The sequence below is a fragment of the Eutrema salsugineum genome, unplaced genomic scaffold (assembly GCF_000478725.1).
Source record: "Eutrema salsugineum unplaced genomic scaffold, Eutsalg1_0 scaffold_13, whole genome shotgun sequence".
Classification (NCBI taxonomy): Eukaryota; Viridiplantae; Streptophyta; class Magnoliopsida; order Brassicales; family Brassicaceae; genus Eutrema; species Eutrema salsugineum.
This window is the reverse complement of record NW_006256885.1, coordinates 8,214,236-8,235,606: the sequence shown is the minus strand read 5'-3', so window position 1 is coordinate 8,235,606 and position 21,371 is coordinate 8,214,236. Positions and strand designations below refer to the sequence as shown.

Here is a 21,371-nt window from a genome sequence, read left to right as displayed (position 1 = left end):
GTGAGCTTTAGGCTCGTCTCTCTATTTTCTCTATTCATTTAGTCAGACATATTAGTTTGTGTTGCTTGCTTCTATTCGTTTTTACCAGGTCTCTTTTGCATTTTTTTATTCTTTGCTCTGCATTGCTTTCCCAATCTTGATGTTATTTTTTTTGGTGGACTCCCAATCTTGATGTTATTTAACTTAATACAGTATATGATTAAAATGCAAACTAAAAGAAAAATTGATATCCTGCCAAGGTTATTATTAGTTTCTTTTTATCTAAACTTATTATCAATTTTTAGAGAGTAATGTGGGACATACGTAGATAGACAAGAATATTCTGTTTAAAAAAATAAAGTTTGACAATTTATTTAATGATTGTGATGTATAAACAAAAAGTAAAGACCTTTGAGCATCCTCAATGCCCGTCTCTTCAGCATTTTTAAAAGAAATTTATTAATATAAAAATTAAAGTAGATTTCGTAAAATGCAGAAACGTTTCTTATATGAAGACATTTATATACGTTTCTTCTGTTACTGTTACATGTCAATTTTTAATTAGTTAGAAACAAAATTCTTCCTTTCTCTTTCTTCTTTCTTCTTTCTTCTCTCACCAATTTCTCTCTCCTTCTTTCTCTTTTTTTATACTCTTCAAATTTAATAATAAAAAAGTCAATTAAAAACCTATTTTTTTATACTCTTCAAATTTAATAATAAAAAATCAATTAGAAACCTATTTGACGTTTTAGCGTTGCTGATGGTCTTCGATAAGTAAGAACGATTTCCTATGCCATAAATGTTTTAGTGCACTTAGTGAAATTTTAGTGCACTTCATATGCCATAGATGCTTTAGTGTACTTCGTGATATTTCGTCTAGATTGTGTGACAATACCACGTTAGCTCGTGTTCATCTTTGAAGACGTCACTTGATATTCAAAATCGAAGTTGTTGATACCTTACTGCTCGTAAGTAATATCCAACATACATTGCATAATATATTTAATATTTTATTAGAAAATTTTATTGTATAACAATATTAATTAATTGCATAATGTCAATTTGTTTTTCAATTTTAACTATATGGGTGTACCGTATGCTATATGGATGTATTATATGGTGCGTATGTTGCTTACACTGGATCATATCCCATTAAGACTGTTATTGCTACTGTTTAGCTTGATTCCTCCTCACTCACAGTTCATTTCCATTTCATTTCGAAATTTCAATTTCATCTTGTTATTTAAATTATTTACATGGATCATTCATAATATACTTAAATTTTAAATTTTAAGAGGGTCAATTCATGTGTTGGACTTGAATGATAAATCTATTAAAAAAAAACAACAACAACGATTTAACTATTTTAAAATTTTCATCTGGGTCAGTTGATCCCCTCATTGTTAGCTGGTTCCGCCATTGGTATAGGTTGACATTTTTTTGCTAAATTGGTTACAGGTTGACACGACACTCTTCACTCTTGATAGGTAAACTTTAGTTGAGCGGAAATTTTTTTTTTGGTTACTGCTATCTACAATTTCATGAAATTCTGTTACTGGCAATTGCAAGTTATATACGAGTTTAAAATATTCTTGCTTTCATGATAATATATCACAGCTAGGATCATGCCAACTAGAAGAAAATATCAATAAAATTTCGACTGTGTTTTTATCACATGCGCTTAACCTCACAAGTCACAACCAAATTATACACATATGTAGACAAGTAGACATACATAGACAATATCTAAACTACCACAATTTCCACCTCTATTCACCAATATATATACTCAATGAAATAATAATCTCTCTCTACATAGACATATCTAAACTACCACAACTTCCACCTCTATTCACCAATATATATACTCAATGAAATAATAATCTCTCTCTCTCTTCCTACTCTATATTTATCTCAACATGGTTTTCCAGTTGATATCTCTCCTCGCACAAACTCTAACCCTAATCTTTGTCTCACTTCCATCTCTCATCAACACTTCCCAATTGGATTATGACACTCTAGTTTTCAAACAATGCGACTCATCAGACACAACCATCCTCCAAAAAACAACAACGAAATATCCAAATTACTCAAATCAGAATCTTGTTTTTCGAGCACACGCAGTTTCTTCTTTCTTACGCAAACTCGATTTAGAATCCTCTCAAGCGAAGTTCTTTAAGACGCTAGTTGTTAATGAAGAACACGCCGTGTCGGGATGGTTTCAATGCAGAGAAGATTATCCGAGGGAGATATGCCAAAGATGTGTTAGTACTCTTCGTGATATTTCCACCAGATTGTGTAGAAATGCCACGTCAGCTCGTGTTCATCTTCGAGGATGTCACTTGGTATACGAAATCGAACTCGTTGATACCCCTACTGCTCGTAAGTATATTCAACATTGCATAATGTCCATGTGTATTTCATAATTTTATTTTCTAAGTATGAATTACACAGTGGATATCTACGCTCGATCGACCACTTAATTTACAAATTTAATTCCAAAATTAAGATATTTTAACTTTATAGTTTATAGTAACTAATAATTGCAATATATATATGAAATAATTAGCTTTATTTTCTATATTCTTCTAATTTTTACGTCTTTTTGTTTTTGGTGGATATATACCTTTGTAATAGAAGGGCTAATGATGCTTGTATTTTGAAAATGAACCAAAATGTAGATAACAATTATTTGAGTAATTTTTTTTTTCCAAGTTCTAACACGATCCACTTCTTGTGTCTTTGCTTTTGCAGAAGCTAAAAATCATCATAACTACAATTTATTGGAAACACCGGAACGAAGTCCTATCCACAAAACATGCGACGGAGCCACAGCAGAGACGTTCGCCGGATTCGAAGAGATGAGAACGGAAGCACTCACTGCAGCCGAAACAGGAGTCGTTGACGGGCACGGGTTCTACGAGGAAAGCTACAAACTCCTGCACGTTGTGGCTCAATGCGACGGCCACGTTGAAGCCTGCGATTGCGGCGAATGCGTCGGTGCGGCCGCGGCTGCAGTGGCAGAAGAGTGTCGGTGGTCTATCGCCGGTCAGATTTACTTAGAAGGGTGCTACGTTGGGTATAAATATTTCCCGCATGAATTTCCCGGCGATTCATACCACGGTACGTACGTTAAATGCACACAAATGCAAATACTACGTATAAATTCATTATAACATTTTTATATAAACGATAATATCAAATACGGAAAAAACATTTACTTATAAACCAATTTGCAGTTTTTAAATCAAACATACTAAACCAAAACCAACATGCCTGAATTTATCCTTATACAATAAATAAAAATAAACAAACAATAAATGGTAAGGCGTTTTTTTTTTTTTTTTGGCAGCAGAAGGGACAAAGGCAAACGTGGGTAAGTCGTTGGCGATAGTTGTAGGAGGAGTAGCGGCTTTGGTCTTTGTTGCTATCTTTTTCATGTTCCTCAAGAGCTTACGTAAAAAGGGAGATGGTACGTTAATTTTTTTTCACATAATTTTCAGGAATACTAACAATAATAAATATATATATATGTATTATATATTAATACAACCGAAAGTATTAGAGGTTTACTTATGTAGTTATATCGTTGAGTAATTTGATTTTTAAAATCAAGTTCTGAATATATGTTTGGATGGTATGTATGATGGGTGCCTGGGTGGTGCTATTAGATTATTTGAATGCAAGTGTGAGCTGATTAATTGATTGTTTTTACGGAAATATTCAAATTCCTTTATATTGCAGATTGTTGAAGAGAAGGTCTAAACCGAAGAGATGTTGGGAAAATAAATATTTTCCTTGTATTCGTTAAACTAACCAAAGAATTTTTGGTTCTTGTTTGACAATTTTTTTCTTGGGGGGGGGGATTGTTATAATTTTCTCCAAAACGAAAGAAATCAAATTCGGTTGGGAAAAGAACAAGAGTGACAAGATATAATCATGCCGTAGATGTTTTGTATTGGACTAATATCTGCTGTAACATCTGTATATATATATTCCAGCACTTTGAGAGTATTATAAATTTTGATGATAAACATGTAATCTCTAAAACATATGAAACATCTATCTGGTATAACATCCATTTCTAGCCTTCAACCTTATTTTATTTGCTTTTATAAAAAAGTGGATCGATATGTATTATTAATGTATAAATTTAGGATACGAATTACAAACGACGCTTTTAGTCCATTGAACCTTATTTTGCTCAACTTTGTTTTTGTCAACTAGTCCATTAAAGTGAACCAATGAGTCCATTTAACTCGAGATTCTAGACCAATATTAGCTGAACAATTAAAAGAATGCTGTGGTTTCAGTCTCGCTGAATCCAACTTTGAGTCCAATATAGGAGTTTTGCAATAAATAAATAAAAAAACTTTATGAACGCTTTGTTCCCCACTTTAGCTCGATCATTGCACCGATTACTGATTGCATGAAGGCAACTCAGTTTGTTTGGTCGCATGAGGCAGAATTGGCATTTCAGTGCATTAAGAGCAAAAGATTTTTTACCGTCAAAATTATTATGTATACTTTTATGGGTCTAGAGAAGCGAAATTAGCCCATAAGATTTTTTTTGTTCAAATAGCCCATAAGATTATATTTGTTTATTGCCTCTCTAGTCAAGGCCCAGTCAATGGACCTATAGACATAAAAACGACAAAAAAGGGAAAAAAAAAACTATGATCAAACAATGTATGTACATTGGTAGTGAATCGGATGCTGAGAGAGTCGATCTATTTACCACTTTCCAGTTGATAATTTTTAATTAATTTTTATTGTCTATCGCAAAGAAGGTTCGATTCGATCTCTCTCTGTCTCTCTCTCTCTGTGCATGCAATTCAATCTCTGTCTCCCACAAATTGTGTTTAGGCGGCTCAATTCTAGAAGCTACAGTGTCTCTCCGTACAACCACTGAGGTATTCAATTCGCTCTCTACATCTCGTTCCTTTGTTTCCCAATGCTCTCACTCCACTTTGTTGCTTACTAACGCGAATTTCGATTTCGAAATAACCTTAGCGTCTGTTTTGGTTTCGAATGAGTTTTGAATTTGGAAACTTTTCTCCTTATTGATTTGATGATTCTGCATTCGCTGTTCGGATTTGCAGATTTTTTTCCCGGGATTACAGCACCAGTTTTTTTTTAGGGCTTTTATTTGTGAGAGATTTTGCTTGATTGCTGATGCTGATGACTAAGTAATGATTTTTAATTTTCTTTTCGATTCCTCTCCCTGAATTTCATCAACCGGATCCCAATTTCATATGAGCTGGATATGAGCTGGATGTTGAATTTGACGAATGATTTGTGTCCATAACAATTTTAGTGTGTGTAAAATTTGCAGTTTCCGTTGGTAGTGATCTTGATATGCAACCAGCGATGCTCATCGACGAGAACGTACTCGACGCTTGTGAGAAAACAAGGCTATTGAACATTCCCGATGAGAAGACTCTCCCTGTGCTCCGGAAGCTACTGAATGAGTCTAATGAGGATTGGGATATCATAAAATTGGATAACTATAGTGCACTGATCGACGCTATATATTCCGCTGAAGAAGAGAAGAAGCAAAGCGGAGGTTCATCTAATGGCAACAGAGGGAAGCATGTTGTAGACACTCCTGCTTCTCTGAGAAAAAACGTGAAGAAAAGTGAAGGTTCATCTAATGACAATAGAGGGAAGAATGTTGCAGTCATTGACTCTCCTGCTACTCTGAAAAAAAATTATGAAACCCGTTCTGCAACCTCAGGTACGTCCACTAAGGTTGTCCAGAAGCAGCCACAGCTTAGCAATGGTGCTCGCAAGAGGAGATATAAAAAGATTTCTGACATTAGTAAAGGTTCAGAGAGCGTTGAAATATCTCTGGTTGATGATGTTGGGACTGAGAAGGTGCCAGAGTTTACTTACATCCCTCACAACATCGTATACCAAAATGCTTATGTGCATGTGTCTCTTGCTCGGATTTCCGATCAAGATTGTTGCGCAGACTGCAAGGGGGACTGTCTTTCAGCCGACTTTCCATGTGCTTGTGCTCGTGAAACCAATGGAGAATATGCTTATACTAAGGAAGGGTTGCTAAAGGAGGAGTTTCTGGACACTTGTCTTAAGATGAAAAAGGCACCAGATACGTTCAATAAATTTTACTGTCAAGAATGCCCTTTAGAGAGAGATCACGATAAGGGCACACATGCAAAATGTGATGGACACTTGATCAGGAAGTTCATTAAGGAATGCTGGAGAAAGTGTGGATGTGATATGCTCTGTGGAAATCGAGTAGTACAGAGAGGGATAAAGTGCGAATTGCAGGTAACATTTCTGGGAGATGCTACTTTGGTTTCTCTTTGCCGACCATACGTTTTTTTTTGTTATGATCTAGTTACCTGGTTTTTCTTTCTCCTTTTTTTTTCATTTGTTTGACAAGCAAAATGTATGTTCCAGGTCTACTTTACTGAAGAAGGGAAAGGATGGGGTATTAGAACACTGCAAGACTTGCCGAAAGGAACCTTTGTTTGTGAATACATTGGTGAAATATTGACCAACACGGAGTTATACGAGCGGAATATACGCTGTAGTGGTGAACGGCATACATACCCTGTAACCCTGGATGCAGACTGGGGTTCAGAAAAGGATTTAAAAGATGAAGAAGCTCTCTGCCTGGATGCCACAAAATGTGGAAATGTCGCTAGGTTTGTCAATCACAGGTATCAATCAACTCTCCTTTTGCTATGGTTTTGTCGTGCTTCTCTTTAGAGTTTATCGTTCTTTTGAACTTTATCGCTGATGCAGATGTGAGGATGCAAACTTAATTGATATTCCGGTAGAGATAGAGACTCCTGACAGACATTATTATCATGTAAGTATATGATTTATCCACTCTTAACCTTACCTTCCTCCAGGCACTGATTGTGGAAGTAATTTTCAGTGAGATTAAGGAATTTCTGGGCTTGGTAATGTGCAGATTGCCTTTTTTACCATACGAGACGTGAAGGCCATGGATGAATTGACATGGGTAAGCACCATGATTAAGCTACCTGGCTATAGAAGTTTTGCGCTCTCAACTGTGGATATTTTACTAAAGCTAAAAGCTAGAGCATGCTGTTAATTTTTCCGTTCTAGATATCTGCGTGTTTGTAGATAACTCCATGAAATGAGATGGACCAAGCACGTCTTCTACTGTTCCCTTAATGTTATTCACTCTCTAGTTGTACACATACTCCCTACGAATAACCCGTGTATTTAATCGCAGGATTACATGATAGACTTTAGTGATGAAAGTCATCCCGTGAAGGCATTTAGATGTTGCTGCGGAAGCGAATTATGCAGAGACAGAAAGCCAAAAGGTCAGTTATGTTTACACATTGTCTTCGTTGTTCCAGTTTTTGTGACAGATCGCTGGCTTACTTCCTTAGTTTACTCTCACAAGCTACGTTCATGGTTTTGTTTAGTATGAGATCCGGATCAAGATACCATTTGGGAAAGTACATTGGTTCATAGACACTATGCCAAATAAAAAAAAAGAGATTCAGGGAAAACTGAATTTTCTTGGCTAATAATGCATTCTGATGATATGTCAGGATCTGGAGGCAAGTCAGGAGAAAGAAGAAAGATTGTTCCCGCTAAAAAACAACCAGGTGAGAAAATTGTCTTTAGACCAGTAGCATCAACTGTCTTTTTGATTGATCATTTTGAAGTGAATGATTCAGTCGTTAGAGTGTTTAGTAACAACCGCAAAATCTTGTAATGCAGGTCCCAAAGCGGTGGCATTAAAGCGCAAATGAGACTGATCATTAGAGTAAACACAACCCACATACACTTAGTACCAGCCTGAGCTCCTTAATTCCAGAGTGAGAACTTTTATGGTCGCAGATTTTTTCTCTTACGGTGTCAAATTATCTGAATTGGGCAAATTCTTCTGGTAAGTTGACAAAGATTTTGAGGACCAGAAGAAAGTTTTGTTGGCTTACCAAAGAAACTCACTGTTGATGTTGTTCTAGAAATTTCATTGCAAATGTCAAATATATAAACATTAGGCCTTCAAATAAAGATGGTCGGTATTATTGTCTTAAAAGGAAAAAAATGGTGTTTTGCCTCCCTCAAAAATTGCCTCAAAAAAGAAAAAAGGAAAAGATGGTCTGTATTCACTTTAAAAAATTGCCCCCCTCATGCTCATGTTCTTCTTATTTCTTCATAATTTTCCTCTGCCTTGCAACTCCTTCTCAGACCCTCCTCCGTAAAATAATTTTTACTGTTTTTGAATAATATTAATATTTTACCAAAGAAACTCACTGACATACTGATTTTGAGCTTACGACAAAAAAAAAAAAACTGAGAAAAGAAAAAGAGAATTTCAGTTGTCTTAGATAATTGTATTGCATTATTGGGCTTTTTGGTAAGCTTTTCCGGCCCATATTATGAAATCCAAGTCAGCACACAATAGTAGTTATAGAAAACCCTAGCATAACCATATATAAATCCTCTCTTCACCGCCACCGAAACTCTTCCTAAGGAGAGAGCTGCTACTCTGCAACCATGTCGAAGCGAGGTAAGAATCCCTTTCCATCTCTTGTATCGTCACCCCTTATGTTGTGATATTTTATTCTTATGTTCGCTTGTACATCGCGTATTGAAGATCCAGTGCTTATTTCTCCCTAGAAAACCATCACCTTTAATTCTATATACTTGTTAGTTTCAGTAAATAATATGATTGATTGTGGTTTACGAAGCTGAAGATGCGTTTCAATTAACTTGATTTAACTTGATTGTGATTAGTTTCGAGAATACCTAATTTTGTTTCTCGTGTTCTAGATCATGAACTCTTATACCGATATCTTAACCTTTCGAGCTGTACTTGTGTTGATTTATAGCTTTAGTCTGCGTTTTTACCTGCCGTCTTATCATTTTCCGACAAAATGATCCTTATGCTTCGAATACTGTAATCTCTTACTTGTGTTGGTTTATACTGTTACTCATTTGTAATATTTGTTTAATATGTTTATTGCTTACAGGAAGAGGAGGTACCTCTGGTAACAAGTTCAGGATGTCGCTGGGTCTGCCAGTGGCAGCCACAGTGAACTGTGCTGACAACACCGGAGCTAAGAACCTTTACATCATTTCGGTTAAAGGAATCAAGGGTCGTCTTAACCGTTTGCCATCTGCCTGTGTTGGTGACATGGTTATGGCCACCGTCAAGAAGGGAAAGCCTGATCTCCGTAAGAAGGTTCTTCCGGCTGTCATTGTTAGGCAGAGGAAGCCATGGCGCCGAAAGGACGGTGTCTTCATGTACTTCGAAGGTAAAGCATTTGCCATTATCTCCTCTATATGCTTTCAATCTTAAACTGGTATCTATGTAGATTGTGGATGTCTTTTAAAAAACTTTTGTGATTTTGCAGATAATGCTGGTGTCATTGTCAATCCCAAGGGTGAAATGAAAGGTGAGAAATTCATCAAACAAGAATTGTTTTATATGATTTGAAATTATCTTGGTTTCTTCGTAGCTGATGAATCTCTGATTTGTGTTTTTGTCTGATGTAATTTTAGGATCTGCTATCACCGGACCAATCGGAAAGGAGTGTGCCGACCTGTGGCCAAGGATCGCTAGTGCTGCAAACGCCATCGTTTGAGATCTTTAAATTGTGTTACAACGTTTTGCACTTTATCTATTGAGGATGTTTTGTTTTTGCCTTGGACTTCTGTTATGCCTTCAACTTGATTCTAGTTCGTATAAGAATTTCGTTTCTCGTGCCAATTCTTTATATTAGTGTTTCAGCCTATCGTTTTCTTGTGATTTCGTTCAACCTTTTAATTTTCTGTACCTATTTCCAGTTATATACGTGGATTCACTCCCTTCTCTCTGGTTTAACTCGGCTCGTTCTCTTCTTGTGCTAGTTTGAGCTTCCTCAATTATAAATAGGATCAGAGCAAATCAAAATTGTGCAGCTGAAATGTAATTCTCGCAGAAATGAGAGCATATAATAAATTCAACTAATTCTGCATCATTTGCCCATATAAAACTCTGAAGAAGTCATAAGTTAGCTAGCAACGGAGAATTCGGGCTTTATTATTATACAGTTTTGAAATCTGATTTTTTTTGGCCCAAAAGAAATGCCCGAGATGAAATGTGACTGACTAGCACAATAAGCCCAGTTCGATGCGGAGTGATAATTTTATTTTACAACATTTTGTATATTCTTCTCTTTTCTCGCCGTGTAAAATGTGGACTAACAATGATTGGATAATTGGTTTTAGAATTTATTTTTATCACTTTTTCTGTTTCATGGATAAAAAAAAAAAATCTAAAAGTAACACGATAGTAACACCAATAATAAAATTGAAAACTAGTGAATTAGGTCAAACACTTTAAAATGTTAAAAATTTATTAGCAATTTGTTGTGCTTGACGTAGTGAGCACCGATCAACGTTCGACCAATCATCAATTTTCATTACAAAAAAATTTTAACACTCGACCAATAAAATAGAAACAACATCAGATGGACCCCACCAGATTCATAATTATAACACGTTCCTCTACGGCAACGAACATTCCTTTAGTGTGCTCTACATGAATCTCCTTTGTTAATTTTTATAACAAAACTTCCATAAGCTAAGCGAATGTAAATCCAACGGTCAGTAACAAACCAAAGACCTGGGAATTTATTATAGACCTCAAGAAGGACAAGACAAATTTCGTCTTCTCATGGTTTTAGGAAGAAAGAGTGTTTTTTTGGGGGATCGAGAAGACAAATACTATAAAAGACAAAAACATTTCAATCATTCAATTAAAGCTCTTTTAGTTTTTGATTCGGTTTTGGATTCTGTGTTGCTGCTTAATGCTGGGTCGAGTAAGATTCTCTGTCCTTTACTTTCTTCTTGTTTTTTCTTCCTTCTCTTCTGTGTGGCGAGGATCCACAATCCATTTTTCGAACTTGTCGGCATTTGATTTCCCTTGTTTTCAGTTTAGAAACTTGGAATTTAAGGAGTGGATAATCTGTTTATGTTTCGGTGAGTTAAAGGAGTATATATATATATATACATAACTGATTATTGGATTGTTTTTTTCCTTATGATTAAGGAAAAACAATAAACACTTACTAATTGTACATTTGATCCGTTAATTGAATTTGAGCTCAAATTAAAGTGATTACCTTTTGCTGATTCTGTCCAGTTATTGTCTCTTATTGATGTGGTTTTGATTCTCTATGAAATATGCTCTGTTTTTTTTTTTTTTTTAAAAACTTTCAAGCAAAAAGGCCTGATTTTTCATGGAGGGATTGGAAATTACAATCATGAGATTTTGACTTGTCATGATATAAGGATCGTTTTACCTCAATGGTCAAGTCATTTTGTTACCGAATTTTTCTTCGATTTTGGTTCTCTGTAAGATTCTCCTTTCTTGATGGAGATGTTGAGGTTTCATTTTGATAATGTGCTCATTGTGACTCTCTTCCTTTCACGTCCTTGTGGTTTATCAAAAGCCATATTTCCTTTTTCCCAAAAATGCGTGTGAATTTCATTCTCAGTGGCATTTGATTCCATATCTTATTTGTGGTCTTTTTCTATTTTGATTTTGATGCATCTGTCATCTCCATGATAGCTTCTCTTGCTTCATGGCTGAAACAAGTTTTATTTTGGATAAGAATAAAAGAATTTCTTCATGTTCGTTTCCTCTTGTAGTCTTTGTTGAAGTTTAGGGGAAACAATTGCAGAAAGAAAGCTAAGAGTTTTTTTAATGATCCAAGGCAAAAGAAAAAGTAAAGAATATTCCTTGGGAGTTTTTTTTTTTGAAAGATAGGATATCAATTATGGAATGTCTCCAACTGTTCATTTCCTTTTAGAGTCATTTTCTGTATATAACTATTTGGTAGTGAGTCTCATTTCCTTGCTAAGCTAATATCTTGTTCTATGACACTTACTAGTGATTTCGGTTTTCCAGCCGCTATGTCTTCGTGTTATCCTCTTCTTCATACAAAACCTAGATGAGAGATACCATCATAAGTTGTCTAATTCTTTCTGGATTTCACCAGGACAAGAACTGATGAATAACCCCGTACCTTGCCAAGTGTTTCCTCTTGTCTCTGGTGGCAGTTCTTCTGGATTCTGCAATGGTATGTATGTTTCAGCACATGAAAGGACTTCCTCTCAAGTCTCTGGAGAAGGACAGAGACAGGAATTCTCTGTGGAAGGAACACAATCCCTGCCAGTGATTAGTCAACCTCGAGAGCAGAAAGATATGAGCTGGTCTTCAGACCATCTCCAGGGGTTCTTTGACTTTCCTGTTCCGGATCCACAAGCAGAGAGCAGCAGAGCTATGGTCTCATCCGAGGAACTCCATTCAAAAAGCGAATGGCCAGACTGGGCGAATCAGTTGATCTCTGTTGATGATGGCGTAGAACCAAATTGGTCGGAGCTTCTTGGTGATCCTAATGTCCTCGATCAAGATTCAAAAGTTCGTTATCGCAGCTAAAATATGAATGTCTGGCTTCTTCTTTTATATCAAATTATTGGCTTCAAGTGTATTGATTAGGAGAGGCTCTCATGATGTGTTACAGATACCAATACTGTCTTCTGATACTGCGAAGCAAGAGATAGTAGTCTATAATCAGCATCATGTGGATCCATCGTCAATGGAGAAGTTTAATGCCAAAAGCTCACCGGCTAGTTCGGTGACATCGAAGCAACGAATGCGTTGGACACCAGAACTTCATGAAGCATTTGTCGAAGCTATCAATCAACTTGGTGGTAGTGAACGTGCGTAGCCCCCCCCCCCCCCCCCCCTTTTTTTTCCCTCTTCTCATGCCTTCAAGTTTTAGCTCAGCAATTTATTATTCTCGTGGCTTATACTTGCAAACCATAGGAGCCACCCCTAAGGCTGTTTTGAAGCTCATCAATAGCCCAGGGTTGACCATTTATCATGTCAAAAGCCATTTGCAGGTTAGTATTGTCCTTGTATTTTTTCCTTCTTCTGATTTCTGTTCTCGGCTTATCTGCTTAAAGCTCAGCTCATTTCTCATCTGATCCGTCTTTATATTGTTGACTTCTCTAGAAATACAGAACAGCAAGGTATAAACCGGAGCTTATACAAGATACAGGTACTATTAAATATGTATATATATGTGACCATTTGTGTGCAGAAACACATTTTTATACTAAATTTGTTTTCTCTCTTGAACAGAGAAACCTCCAGAGAAGAATCTAACAACCATTGAAGATATCAAATCTCTTGACTTGAAGACGTAAGCAAAATTTCAGATCTTTTGTCAGACACACTATATATGTAGCACCGTGGAAAATATTCCTCTTCTTATTTACGATTTTCTCGTCTTCTTCTTCAGGAGCATTGAAATCACTGAAGCTCTACGGTTACAGATGGAAGTTCAGAAACAACTCCACGCGCAACTTGAAGTATGATTCCAACTTCGTAAAAGAAGCTTATATGAAACAAAACAATGTCTTTTCCCTTTTTTTTTTTTCTTCCGATTCCTAGTTTTTGGTTATCTGATTATGTTTCTCTGATCTTGGTCTAATACAATGCAGATCCAAAGATCATTGCAGTTACAAATTGAAGAACAAGGTCGGTGTCTTCAGATAATGATTGAGAAACAACAGAAGTTGCAAGAGAAGAAAAAAGGCTCTTCTTGCTCATCACCAATGCCAGAAGCTGACCTTTCAGCTCCATCACCAGACCTTTTACAAGTGTTCCCTAATTCAGAGCTATCAATAAATCAGAAACTGCAGAGTAGTTTTTGCACAATGGATCAAAGTGAAGCTGCTTCTGGGACTACTAGGAAACGCGTTAGAAAAGATTAGACATCCCGTGACCTGAAGAAGTTGGAAGATATGATACTAACCTGGGTTTGGAGTATTTTTTGTATAGAAATCTTTCTTATCAACTGTGAACCAAGTTAGGTTTTTTTTGAAACCCAGAGAGGTTGCAACTTGCAACAGATGTAACTGTGTGTATATTAAACGAGTTCTTGGTTCTCGCTTTTGTTACTTTCTCTGAAACTCACAGCAGCAATAAAATGGAAAAAACTGATGATTTTTTTCTCCCAGTCTATCAAGTGTGATTTTACTTGGGTGGTCACAATGAATTAAGAAATTTAAGACACAAATTAAGTAACAGATGTATAGCTGACGTGGAAAAATCATTGTCGAGTTGGACAATTGTCGGCTGATGAGTCAGCTATGTATGGTAAATGACGTGGCAAAAGACCTTGGTTTATGACGTAATAATACTAATATTCTCTCTCTCGAAATGCGTCTTTTCTCCTTCGTCTATCTTCTTTCCCAATTCTCTGCAACTCTGAAGAACCTACTGGTCTCAATCCCAGTGTAGAAGAAGAAGAAGAAGAAGAGTAGAGAAGGATTGGAGGAAGACGATGCTGTTTCAGGTGGGAGGTGAAGGCACACGCCCTACCTTCTTTGAGATGGCTGCGGCTCAGCAACTTCCGGCTAGCCTTCGCGCCGCTCTCACTTATTCCCTCGGCGTAATTTGGAAACCCTAAAATGCCATACTCTTTTAGGATTGGAATCCGGTATATATCGGCATGATTCTTAGGCCTTTCTGTTCGTGGTTTTCAGGTTTTTGCTTTGAGACGATCGTTCCTCCATAAAATCTTAGACTACGAGGATGAATTCTATGCTGCTCTGATGCTTATTCTCGAAGGACATAGCTTACGAACTACAGGTCGATTCTCGAATGTGTTTTGGTTTTTATTTTGGGGATTCCAGGAGTGTGATATTGTGTATTGGAATTTCTGTTTAAAAATTTTAGTTTTTGTGAATTGTTTCAGATTCTTCGTTTGCTGAATCATTGTACGGGTTGAGGAGGAAATCAGTGAGATTGAGATTGAGAAAAGAGAGTGCTAGGAAGGATTCTTCCAGCGAAGAAGTTCAACATTCCGGTTTAGAGAAACGTCAGAGGATCCTCTCTGTTGTGTTTCTGGTAATGACTCTATCATAAATGCAAAAACTTTGTAAATGGGTATCTGTTAATATCATAAAGCTTTCGCCTTTAAGCTTGATACCGCCTTCTAACATGTGCCTTTTGTAGGTTGTGTTACCATATTTCAAGTCAAAGTTACATGCAATCTATAACAAGGAAAGGGAAGCGAGGCTCCGAGAAAGTTTATGGGGAACAGAGGATCAAGGATTTGATGATGCTGACTTCTTCACAGGGGAGGAATCAATTGTGTCAAGAGACGACATTAGCGGGAATCAAGAGCTTTCTGTTCGAGCACAATTAGCCTCGAAAATTAAAAAGATTATAGCTGTCTGCTATCCTTGGATACATGCATCCAGTGAAGGTAATTGTCAATTTTGTAGAGCCTGAATGTTTCTGACTGCCTAGTATCTGATGATTCTTTATCGTAATTAGGAGCTGTTCTTACTTTACCCTGTTCAGCTTCATGCCTAGAGTTGTAATCTTGATTTTCTAAATTGAAATCACAATCCGTGCTATTAGTGCATGTCTGCGTAGTATTCTGAGTAATGTTACTTTACGCCTGCATTTGCTTGAATATGATATGAGGATTCATATTAGATCTCTGGCATCTTTTTGTAGTTAACTTATCTGGGATGATTTGGGCTTCATTTTGCAGGATTATCATTCACTTACCAGCTCCTATATCTATTGGACGCTACTGGATTTTATTCTCTTGGGCTTCAAGCTCTTGGGATACAAGTTTGTCGAGCTACAGGGCAGGAGCTGGTACCCTCTTTTTGCTTGAAATTTCTTTTCACCACTTATTTTGTTTGGGTTGTCCCTAGTCAAAGGAGGGTTAAGCATATTGTAAGGAATGAAAATGCAGTCATGTTTGTTTTAGGATGTTGTACTACAGGCCGCATAGAATTCAGGAGCTTTACCTTTGTTGGACGATACTCACCTTATCGTCAATTCTAGATATCTTACTGCAAGAATTTATAGACCTGTAAAAACACTTCAAGTTGTGCATTCACATGTGTTATTTCTAACACACTTTTTGTCTTGCTTTTTTCCTCTTGATTAATGCCAAGATAGATGGATACATCTTCAAGGATTTCAAAGATACGGAACCATGAGCGTGAGAGACTTCGTGGTCCTCCATGGCTAAAAGTATGATTTCACTTTTCTTGAACTTCCTGTAATCTAAGTAATGAGATAAGCTGATGATTCCTACTATCGGTTACACTTTGATGACCCAACGTCTGACAATATTGTTTTTATTGAATTAGACAGTGCAAGGGGCACTTCTTAGCTGTTCATATGCGGTGCTTGACTACGCCCAAACCGGTTTAATTGCAGCAGTTTTTATCTTTAAAGTAAGTGTCCATAAATTTCCCTTTACGAATCTTTGCTTATTTTACCATCTTGAAACTTGTAAGCATATTCTGAAGGAGATTGGACATAAAACTCTCGTTCTTTTTTCGTCTTGTTTTGTAGATGATGGAATGGTGGTATCAATCAGCTGAAGAGAGATTGACAGCTCCAACCGTATACCCTCCACCTCCACCTCCTCCAGCCCCAAAGGTAAATCAATCAATTGGTAGAGCTATACCGGAAATTAATATAGACATCTTTCGCTTTGTGAATAATTTTTAAGTTTCCCTTACAGGTGGCCAAAGACGGAATCCCTCTACCCCCTGACAGTTCCCTTTGCGCGTTATGCTTGCAAAAACGTGCAAACCCATCAGTTGTCACAGTCTCTGGATTTGTTTTCTGCTATTCTTGTGTATTTAAGTATGTTTCAAAGGTGAGTTCTCCAAGCGTTTTCTCCAAGTATATCCAGTGACCACACCCCCGATGTAAAGCTTATATTGATCTTCTGTGGTAAACAGTACAAGCGATGTCCAGTGACATTGATTCCAGCCAGCGTGGATCAGATTAGGAGGCTGTTTCATGACACGTAGGAATAACCTATTCAATGGTTTTTAGCCAAACAGTGACAACTTTGTTCTTATTCTCGGTGTGGAGATGGTGCAACCGGAGTCTGAACCAGAAGAGCTGAAAGACTGCCAAGTGAGACTCTTAATTCCTCAATTGGTTTTTTATATATTTATCTATAAAATGGATAAGCTTCTTTTAGAGTTCATCAAGTTTGGGATTAGGTGTATCATGAATTTCATGGAGACGAAGAAAACAGACATGTCCTTTTCCTTCTTAGTTTCACCTTCAAAAGGAATTGTATATTGCACAATGGGGATGACAATAATGATCCGGATAGAAAAATAACATTTATACTGATTATTTATGTTGACTTGAAAAAATAAATATAACTACAAAATCCCCTCCAACCCATGGTCCGCCACTAGTAGCATTTGATGAGCCGAGAAAGCCGGAAACCCATTGAAGAGGAGTGTCAGCACAAGATAAAAAAATTAAAGCTTTGTGTTCCTTGTCATACAAGGAAATTTACGACCTTAGGGCAAACAGTTCGCAGGTGATTAAGTTGTCGAGTGAAGCAGAAGAGTTTCCAGCACCAAGGACCGGGACGAGATTGAAGATAGGTTCTTTTGAGCCGCCTACTCTAACTCCATGAATCATCTCGTTAAGCTCTTTGAATGCAATTTCAAAAATGTCCGATAATCTCTCTACGGACACACCAAGACTTGTAGAGAAGTGTATCCTTAAGCTCTGCATCAACAAAGAAAGAAGAAGATATAAGCAAGGCTTTTGATGAGAGACTAAAGTTGTGTTCAAGAATCTCAATCTCACCGTCGTGTCTTGCCAAGAGAATGAATTTTCAGACATGGTTTTGTTGAGAAGATATACACAGAATCTCGATACTCTCTGCAGTTGTTCTTCTTCTCCAGAAGCTTCTTGAACTTTCCTCATTAGTTCGGCTGAGATGGAGAGAACAGTCACACATATTTTCCCATCAACAACTCGTTTCTCCACGCAATCTTGGTGCCATTTCTCTGGCTTATATCCCCAATAACTGTAGTCTCCTTCACCCGATTGATCTTGTATGGCTTCATCTTCGGTATCTGTATCTTCTTCGACGTATAATACAGGTTTTACTTCAACAAGTGCCCTGCAGAACAACAGTTTAAAACCCAAGATCCACAGACCTGAAATATAAGATACTCTGCCGTGTTTAATACCTTTTGGGAAGATCGGGGACAAGGATGTAAAGGAAAATAGGACTGAGGACATTCGATACCCTCCGAGAAGACTTTGCCAAATTTAAGAAAGTAACAAACTCTTCATGAAGTTGGTTCCTCTCTGACTGTTTTGTGCGTGCTGAACAGAATACGACAAAGAGAAGAGCTGATGAAGAGATTGAGCATCTAAAAGACTCTGCTATTGCCTCACTGTTCGTCAATGCTTGATTCAGCTCAGCAATCGCGCCTTCGTTTCGAAGATTCATCGTGGGAGGGTCAAGCCCTAATTGTCCAGCCATGTGAAGAACACTCTTGTGCAAAGTGGCCTAAGTTTAATAGTAAAGTAATTGAGTTTCCCGAAAAAAAAAACTTGTAAACTTTATTCAGAAGTGGAAGAGGAAATTTTTTTTCACCTGACTATAAGGTCCGATGCAGCTAGGTGCCCAGCAAGAGATACTTTGTACATGGAGAACCCTTTTGCTTTGGTCATTCGCGACTAAAACCTCAACGTAAGCTTCTCCAAGACCCGCTTGTACCAAAGGAAGTTCTATTGTGCTGCGTGAAGGAACACCGAAAGGGCATTTCTGTTGTGTGAGAAATTTCACATACGTCTCATTTGCCACAGCAAAATTACTCATATCAGAGATATAAAGATGAATGTACAAGACATTCTGCCAGTTAAATCCATGTTTCAAAAGCTGCGATTCAATTTCTGTAAGAACAGTCTCAAGATCTTCTTTCAGACCTGTTCAAAAAGTATAAAGCATTAATCAAGTACACGCACGAGGGCATCTTGAAAATTTGGCCTGTTTTTGGAGTTACCTGTTGAAGATTCACTAGAATCTTCCAACCAGCAGCAAATGGAGAATGTGTTTTCTTTCTCGGTCTTTGATAAGTTTAATCTGTTTCTTGTATGTTCAACTATATCAACGATTCCATTATCTCGTTGGCGAGTAGATTCTGATGTGTTAGGACCATCGCCGTGCACCTCAAACACTAAACCTGGCTCCTCCCCAAGTGAATTAAAGTCTGGATTCCCCTTCTTTTCGAGATGGAATGTCGATGGATGAAGAACTCCAACAGGTGCAATAGAATCTGGAGAGTGTAGCACAACTTGAAATTCATCGAGCACAATTCTCGCATTCTAACAAAACAGAAAACTGTTAAACTACAAACAAATGTGATAATGAACTCAAAATTATTGTTAAGGGTGCTAAGAAGAAATACAGTGAAAAGCGGGCAATCGAGAGTCAGAGTTTCATATTCTCCTCCTTCACCGCAAACATTACTTCCATATAACCTAAGTAAAGATACATTCAAACGCTGTCGAATCACTGTAACACAACTAGATAATACTCTTAATGAAGCCTTAAAAAAGAGCTGTAGCATAGCATACGTACTCTTTTAACTTCAAAAGATATGGTTCCATGTAGGCTAAGTCTTTCCCTAAATGCTTAGAGGGATCCAGTCCTATTGCCGCCACCTGTTAATGTGAAGAAAACCATAAGTATAGGAAGATGTCGATGTTAATAGAAGCAAGAAAATATAACAACACTCCTATCACCTTGACTAAAATAGCTTTGATCCCATTTGCTATCTGCAAGTAAATGAGCAAAGAATTAAAGAAGAAAAATTCATCAGAGAAAGATTTGATATTGAAAAAAAGCTTGAATCTTGAAACAGTTTACCATTTCCTGAAGAAGCAATGTCTGATCTTGTTTCCACAAAAATGCCAAAGAAACAAGACCTAACCTTGAACAAATACTTTCCACCCGCAGACGTTGGTAGTCTGATGCAATCGCACCAGACGAGACTGCAGTGATGGAAGGTATCTGTCTCTTCACTTCACTTAACAACACAAACATATCTTCCACTTCATCATCTGGAGTCATTTGGTAGCTAAGTTTCTGATGCCTATAAGAATATAAATCCTCAGAATAATTCATTAAAACGAAATCTCCTACTAAAGAATGGATTAGAATCTCAAGAAAAAAGCCCCAAGGATTTACACCTCGAAGAACCTCGGATTCTCCTTCTAAACAATGGCACATTCATGCATTCTGCATAGCTCACAATAATCTGGTGGCCTACCTGAAGAATGGAGATTCAATCAAAGAATAAGGTACCCGAGGGAAAAAGAAAACAGAAATTCAGATTCAAATTTCATAAAGCCTTTATATCATACTATTGACAATATCTAGTCTTTAAGTCTTCTCAAGAAAAACAACCACATTTACAAATCAAGATACATTGAACCAGGTTGATATGACCACTAAATGACCAATATGAGATAGAAAAACCCAATCTTGCTTCAAGCCACTGTTCAAATGAAGAATCTGGTTTTATCTCACTACTAAGAACCTACATAGAACGATATGAAACTAAGGAAGAGAGGGAATCTTACAGTTTGATACATATAGCTGTCCAATTCATCGACCGAATCATCAACCGGTAACAAATTCGCCAATGCCACAATCTGTGGAAGCACAAATCGGGCAACCCCGAGTGAGATTTAAGTTCGTATAGCATAAAAAAAAAAAACTTTTTTTGGAGGTAATTTCAGGGAGGAAACTCTTAACAACAAGTGATAAAAGGATACGTACCTCGTGACCGTACTGGATACACTTCATCATAACATAGCAGCTATCTTTGCCGCCACTGACTAAAGCCACCACCTTCATCTCTCTCTCTTGTCCTTCTCTCTCTAGTTGCAGTGAGGTTCTTATGCCGTCGACGAAACTCTGTAGCCAAGAGAGTTGAAGTCAAAGTACAGTTTGAGGGCGACTTAAAAAAAATTGAATTTTATAAAATCTGATTACCCATTTTCTACTTGTTATTCAATTGGCCCCTTTAATTTTCTCCTTGTTATTCAATTGGCAAGGATTTTCTCCTTGTTATTCAATTGGCCCCTTTAATTTTTTATTTGTTAATTTCTTCCCTTTTTTGTCGTCATTTCTTTCTAAATTCTATTTTAGGGCCCATATGATACGATATGATGATGAAAATATGACCCAGTCTCCAAAACAATCCGGTCAACAAATTAGGTAGACAATTAGTTGATCATTTTGTTCCATGGAATAGTATTGCAGTTTAAGAATTGTAATCAAACTTTTTTTTTGTTTCTTTTTGTGAATCCTTAATGATAAGTTGATAACTCAACTGATCATCTACAGTGCTTAATATGAATTTTAAGTGATATTTTACTAGTTAAGCAGCTTGACTCAAGCCAACGCAATCGGCAGGTTCGTTTATAGAGACACTAAAAGTAAGCAACCATTCAGAATGATACTTTGGCTAGAAACATCGCAGTTTCCGAAACAACGCAA

At 37.0% G+C, this 21,371-nt stretch overlaps 6 protein-coding genes across 11 annotated transcripts; 5 read left to right on the top strand and 1 right to left on the bottom strand.

The window, feature by feature from the left end:
• The first annotated feature begins 1,898 nt into the window (after positions 1 to 1,898).
• On the top strand, positions 1,899 to 3,841 carry LOC18024336 (cysteine-rich repeat secretory protein 39). Of its 2 annotated transcripts, none has more exons than XM_024159858.1 (4): positions 1,899 to 2,361; positions 2,734 to 3,102; positions 3,335 to 3,451; positions 3,724 to 3,841. In XM_024159858.1, the coding sequence occupies exons 1-4, from the start codon at positions 1,899 to 1,901 to the stop codon at positions 3,729 to 3,731; spliced, it is 957 nt and encodes a 318-aa protein (XP_024015626.1). In that variant the 3' UTR covers positions 3,732 to 3,841. The 2 variants fall into 2 exon arrangements, with proteins under 2 accessions (XP_024015626.1, XP_006408191.1); XM_006408128.2 differs by having other exon boundaries at positions 3,332 to 3,451.
• Positions 3,842 to 4,690: 849 nt separating this feature from the next.
• LOC18024335 (histone-lysine N-methyltransferase SUVR4) lies at positions 4,691 to 8,049 on the top strand. 2 transcript variants are annotated; one of them, XM_006408127.2, is made up of 8 exons: positions 4,691 to 4,892; positions 5,315 to 6,273; positions 6,406 to 6,668; positions 6,754 to 6,820; positions 6,926 to 6,976; positions 7,214 to 7,307; positions 7,542 to 7,598; positions 7,714 to 8,047. In XM_006408127.2, the coding sequence occupies exons 2-8, from the start codon at positions 5,338 to 5,340 to the stop codon at positions 7,743 to 7,745; spliced, it is 1,500 nt and encodes a 499-aa protein (XP_006408190.1). In that variant the 5' UTR covers positions 4,691 to 4,892; positions 5,315 to 5,337; the 3' UTR covers positions 7,746 to 8,047. The 2 variants fall into 2 exon arrangements, with proteins under 2 accessions (XP_006408190.1, XP_024015727.1); XM_024159959.1 differs by lacking the exon at positions 4,691 to 4,892 and having other exon boundaries at positions 5,322 to 6,273; positions 7,714 to 8,049.
• Positions 8,050 to 8,421: 372 nt separating this feature from the next.
• On the top strand, positions 8,422 to 9,733 carry LOC18024334 (60S ribosomal protein L23). The gene is made up of 4 exons (XM_006408126.2): positions 8,422 to 8,509; positions 8,973 to 9,257; positions 9,357 to 9,398; positions 9,505 to 9,733. The coding sequence occupies exons 1-4, from the start codon at positions 8,497 to 8,499 to the stop codon at positions 9,585 to 9,587; spliced, it is 423 nt and encodes a 140-aa protein (XP_006408189.1). The 5' UTR covers positions 8,422 to 8,496; the 3' UTR covers positions 9,588 to 9,733.
• A 944-nt stretch (positions 9,734 to 10,677) lies between these two features.
• On the top strand, positions 10,678 to 14,022 carry LOC18024333 (myb family transcription factor PHL13). 4 transcript variants are annotated; one of them, XM_006408124.2, is made up of 8 exons: positions 10,678 to 10,805; positions 11,988 to 12,409; positions 12,513 to 12,711; positions 12,818 to 12,894; positions 13,007 to 13,052; positions 13,136 to 13,196; positions 13,296 to 13,365; positions 13,498 to 14,022. In XM_006408124.2, exons 2-8 carry the CDS (start codon positions 11,999 to 12,001, stop codon positions 13,768 to 13,770), a joined length of 1,137 nt encoding a protein of 378 aa, XP_006408187.1. In that variant the 5' UTR covers positions 10,678 to 10,805; positions 11,988 to 11,998; the 3' UTR covers positions 13,771 to 14,022. The 4 variants fall into 4 exon arrangements, with proteins under 4 accessions (XP_006408187.1, XP_024014878.1, XP_006408188.1 ...); XM_024159110.1 differs by having other exon boundaries at positions 10,690 to 10,805; positions 11,897 to 12,409; XM_006408125.2 differs by lacking the exon at positions 10,678 to 10,805 and adding an exon at positions 10,812 to 10,965.
• A 222-nt stretch (positions 14,023 to 14,244) lies between these two features.
• LOC18024332 (peroxisome biogenesis protein 12) lies at positions 14,245 to 17,228 on the top strand. The gene is made up of 10 exons (XM_006408123.2): positions 14,245 to 14,450; positions 14,545 to 14,650; positions 14,757 to 14,908; positions 15,017 to 15,269; positions 15,564 to 15,673; positions 15,983 to 16,057; positions 16,177 to 16,263; positions 16,385 to 16,471; positions 16,557 to 16,694; positions 16,780 to 17,228. Exons 1-10 carry the CDS (start codon positions 14,343 to 14,345, stop codon positions 16,849 to 16,851), a joined length of 1,188 nt encoding a protein of 395 aa, XP_006408186.1. The 5' UTR covers positions 14,245 to 14,342; the 3' UTR covers positions 16,852 to 17,228.
• On the bottom strand, positions 17,162 to 20,777 carry LOC18024331 (diphthine--ammonia ligase). Its single transcript, XM_006408122.2, has 12 exons — positions 20,649 to 20,777; positions 20,450 to 20,521; positions 20,057 to 20,136; positions 19,734 to 19,959; positions 19,610 to 19,642; positions 19,446 to 19,528; positions 19,273 to 19,345; positions 18,868 to 19,189; positions 18,459 to 18,790; positions 18,046 to 18,371; positions 17,657 to 17,975; positions 17,162 to 17,575 (listed from the first exon to the last, which is right to left on the bottom strand). Exons 1-12 carry the CDS (start codon positions 20,724 to 20,726, stop codon positions 17,354 to 17,356), a joined length of 2,166 nt encoding a protein of 721 aa, XP_006408185.1. The 5' UTR covers positions 20,727 to 20,777; the 3' UTR covers positions 17,162 to 17,353.
• Positions 20,778 to 21,371: the final 594 nt, after the last annotated feature.

Excerpts from the sequence above, each read along its gene's own strand:
- LOC18024333 (XM_024159110.1), top strand. Across the intron at positions 12,895-13,006 it reads ATGTCAAAAGCCATTTGCAG|AAATACAGAACAGCAAGGTA; the intron begins GTTAGTATTGTC and ends TGACTTCTCTAG. Across the intron at positions 13,053-13,135 it reads GGAGCTTATACAAGATACAG|AGAAACCTCCAGAGAAGAAT; the intron begins GTACTATTAAAT and ends TCTCTTGAACAG.
- LOC18024336 (XM_006408128.2), top strand. The coding sequence starts at position 1,899 with ATGGTTTTCCAGTTGATATCTCTCCTCGCACAAACTCTAACCCTAATC. Across the intron at positions 2,362-2,733 it reads CGTTGATACCCCTACTGCTC|AAGCTAAAAATCATCATAAC; the intron begins GTAAGTATATTC and ends TTGCTTTTGCAG. Across the intron at positions 3,103-3,331 it reads TCCCGGCGATTCATACCACG|CAGAAGGGACAAAGGCAAAC; the intron begins GTACGTACGTTA and ends TTTTTTTGGCAG.
- LOC18024331 (XM_006408122.2), bottom strand. The coding sequence starts at position 20,726 with ATGAAGGTGGTGGCTTTAGTCAGTGGCGGCAAAGATAGCTGCTATGTT. Across the intron at positions 20,137-20,449 it reads ACAGCTATATGTATCAAACT|GTAGGCCACCAGATTATTGT; the intron begins GTAAGATTCCCT and ends TCCATTCTTCAG. Across the intron at positions 19,190-19,272 it reads TCGATTGCCCGCTTTTCACT|AATGCGAGAATTGTGCTCGA; the intron begins GTATTTCTTCTT and ends CTGTTTTGTTAG.
- LOC18024334 (XM_006408126.2), top strand. Across the intron at positions 9,258-9,356 it reads TGTCTTCATGTACTTCGAAG|ATAATGCTGGTGTCATTGTC; the intron begins GTAAAGCATTTG and ends GTGATTTTGCAG. Across the intron at positions 9,399-9,504 it reads TCCCAAGGGTGAAATGAAAG|GATCTGCTATCACCGGACCA; the intron begins GTGAGAAATTCA and ends ATGTAATTTTAG.
- LOC18024332 (XM_006408123.2), top strand. The coding sequence starts at position 14,343 with ATGCTGTTTCAGGTGGGAGGTGAAGGCACACGCCCTACCTTCTTTGAG. Across the intron at positions 16,058-16,176 it reads GTGGTCCTCCATGGCTAAAA|ACAGTGCAAGGGGCACTTCT; the intron begins GTATGATTTCAC and ends TTATTGAATTAG. Across the intron at positions 16,472-16,556 it reads CACCTCCTCCAGCCCCAAAG|GTGGCCAAAGACGGAATCCC; the intron begins GTAAATCAATCA and ends TTTCCCTTACAG.
- LOC18024335 (XM_024159959.1), top strand. The coding sequence starts at position 5,338 with ATGCAACCAGCGATGCTCATCGACGAGAACGTACTCGACGCTTGTGAG. Across the intron at positions 6,669-6,753 it reads GCTAGGTTTGTCAATCACAG|ATGTGAGGATGCAAACTTAA; the intron begins GTATCAATCAAC and ends TCGCTGATGCAG. Across the intron at positions 7,599-7,713 it reads TCCCGCTAAAAAACAACCAG|GTCCCAAAGCGGTGGCATTA; the intron begins GTGAGAAAATTG and ends CTTGTAATGCAG.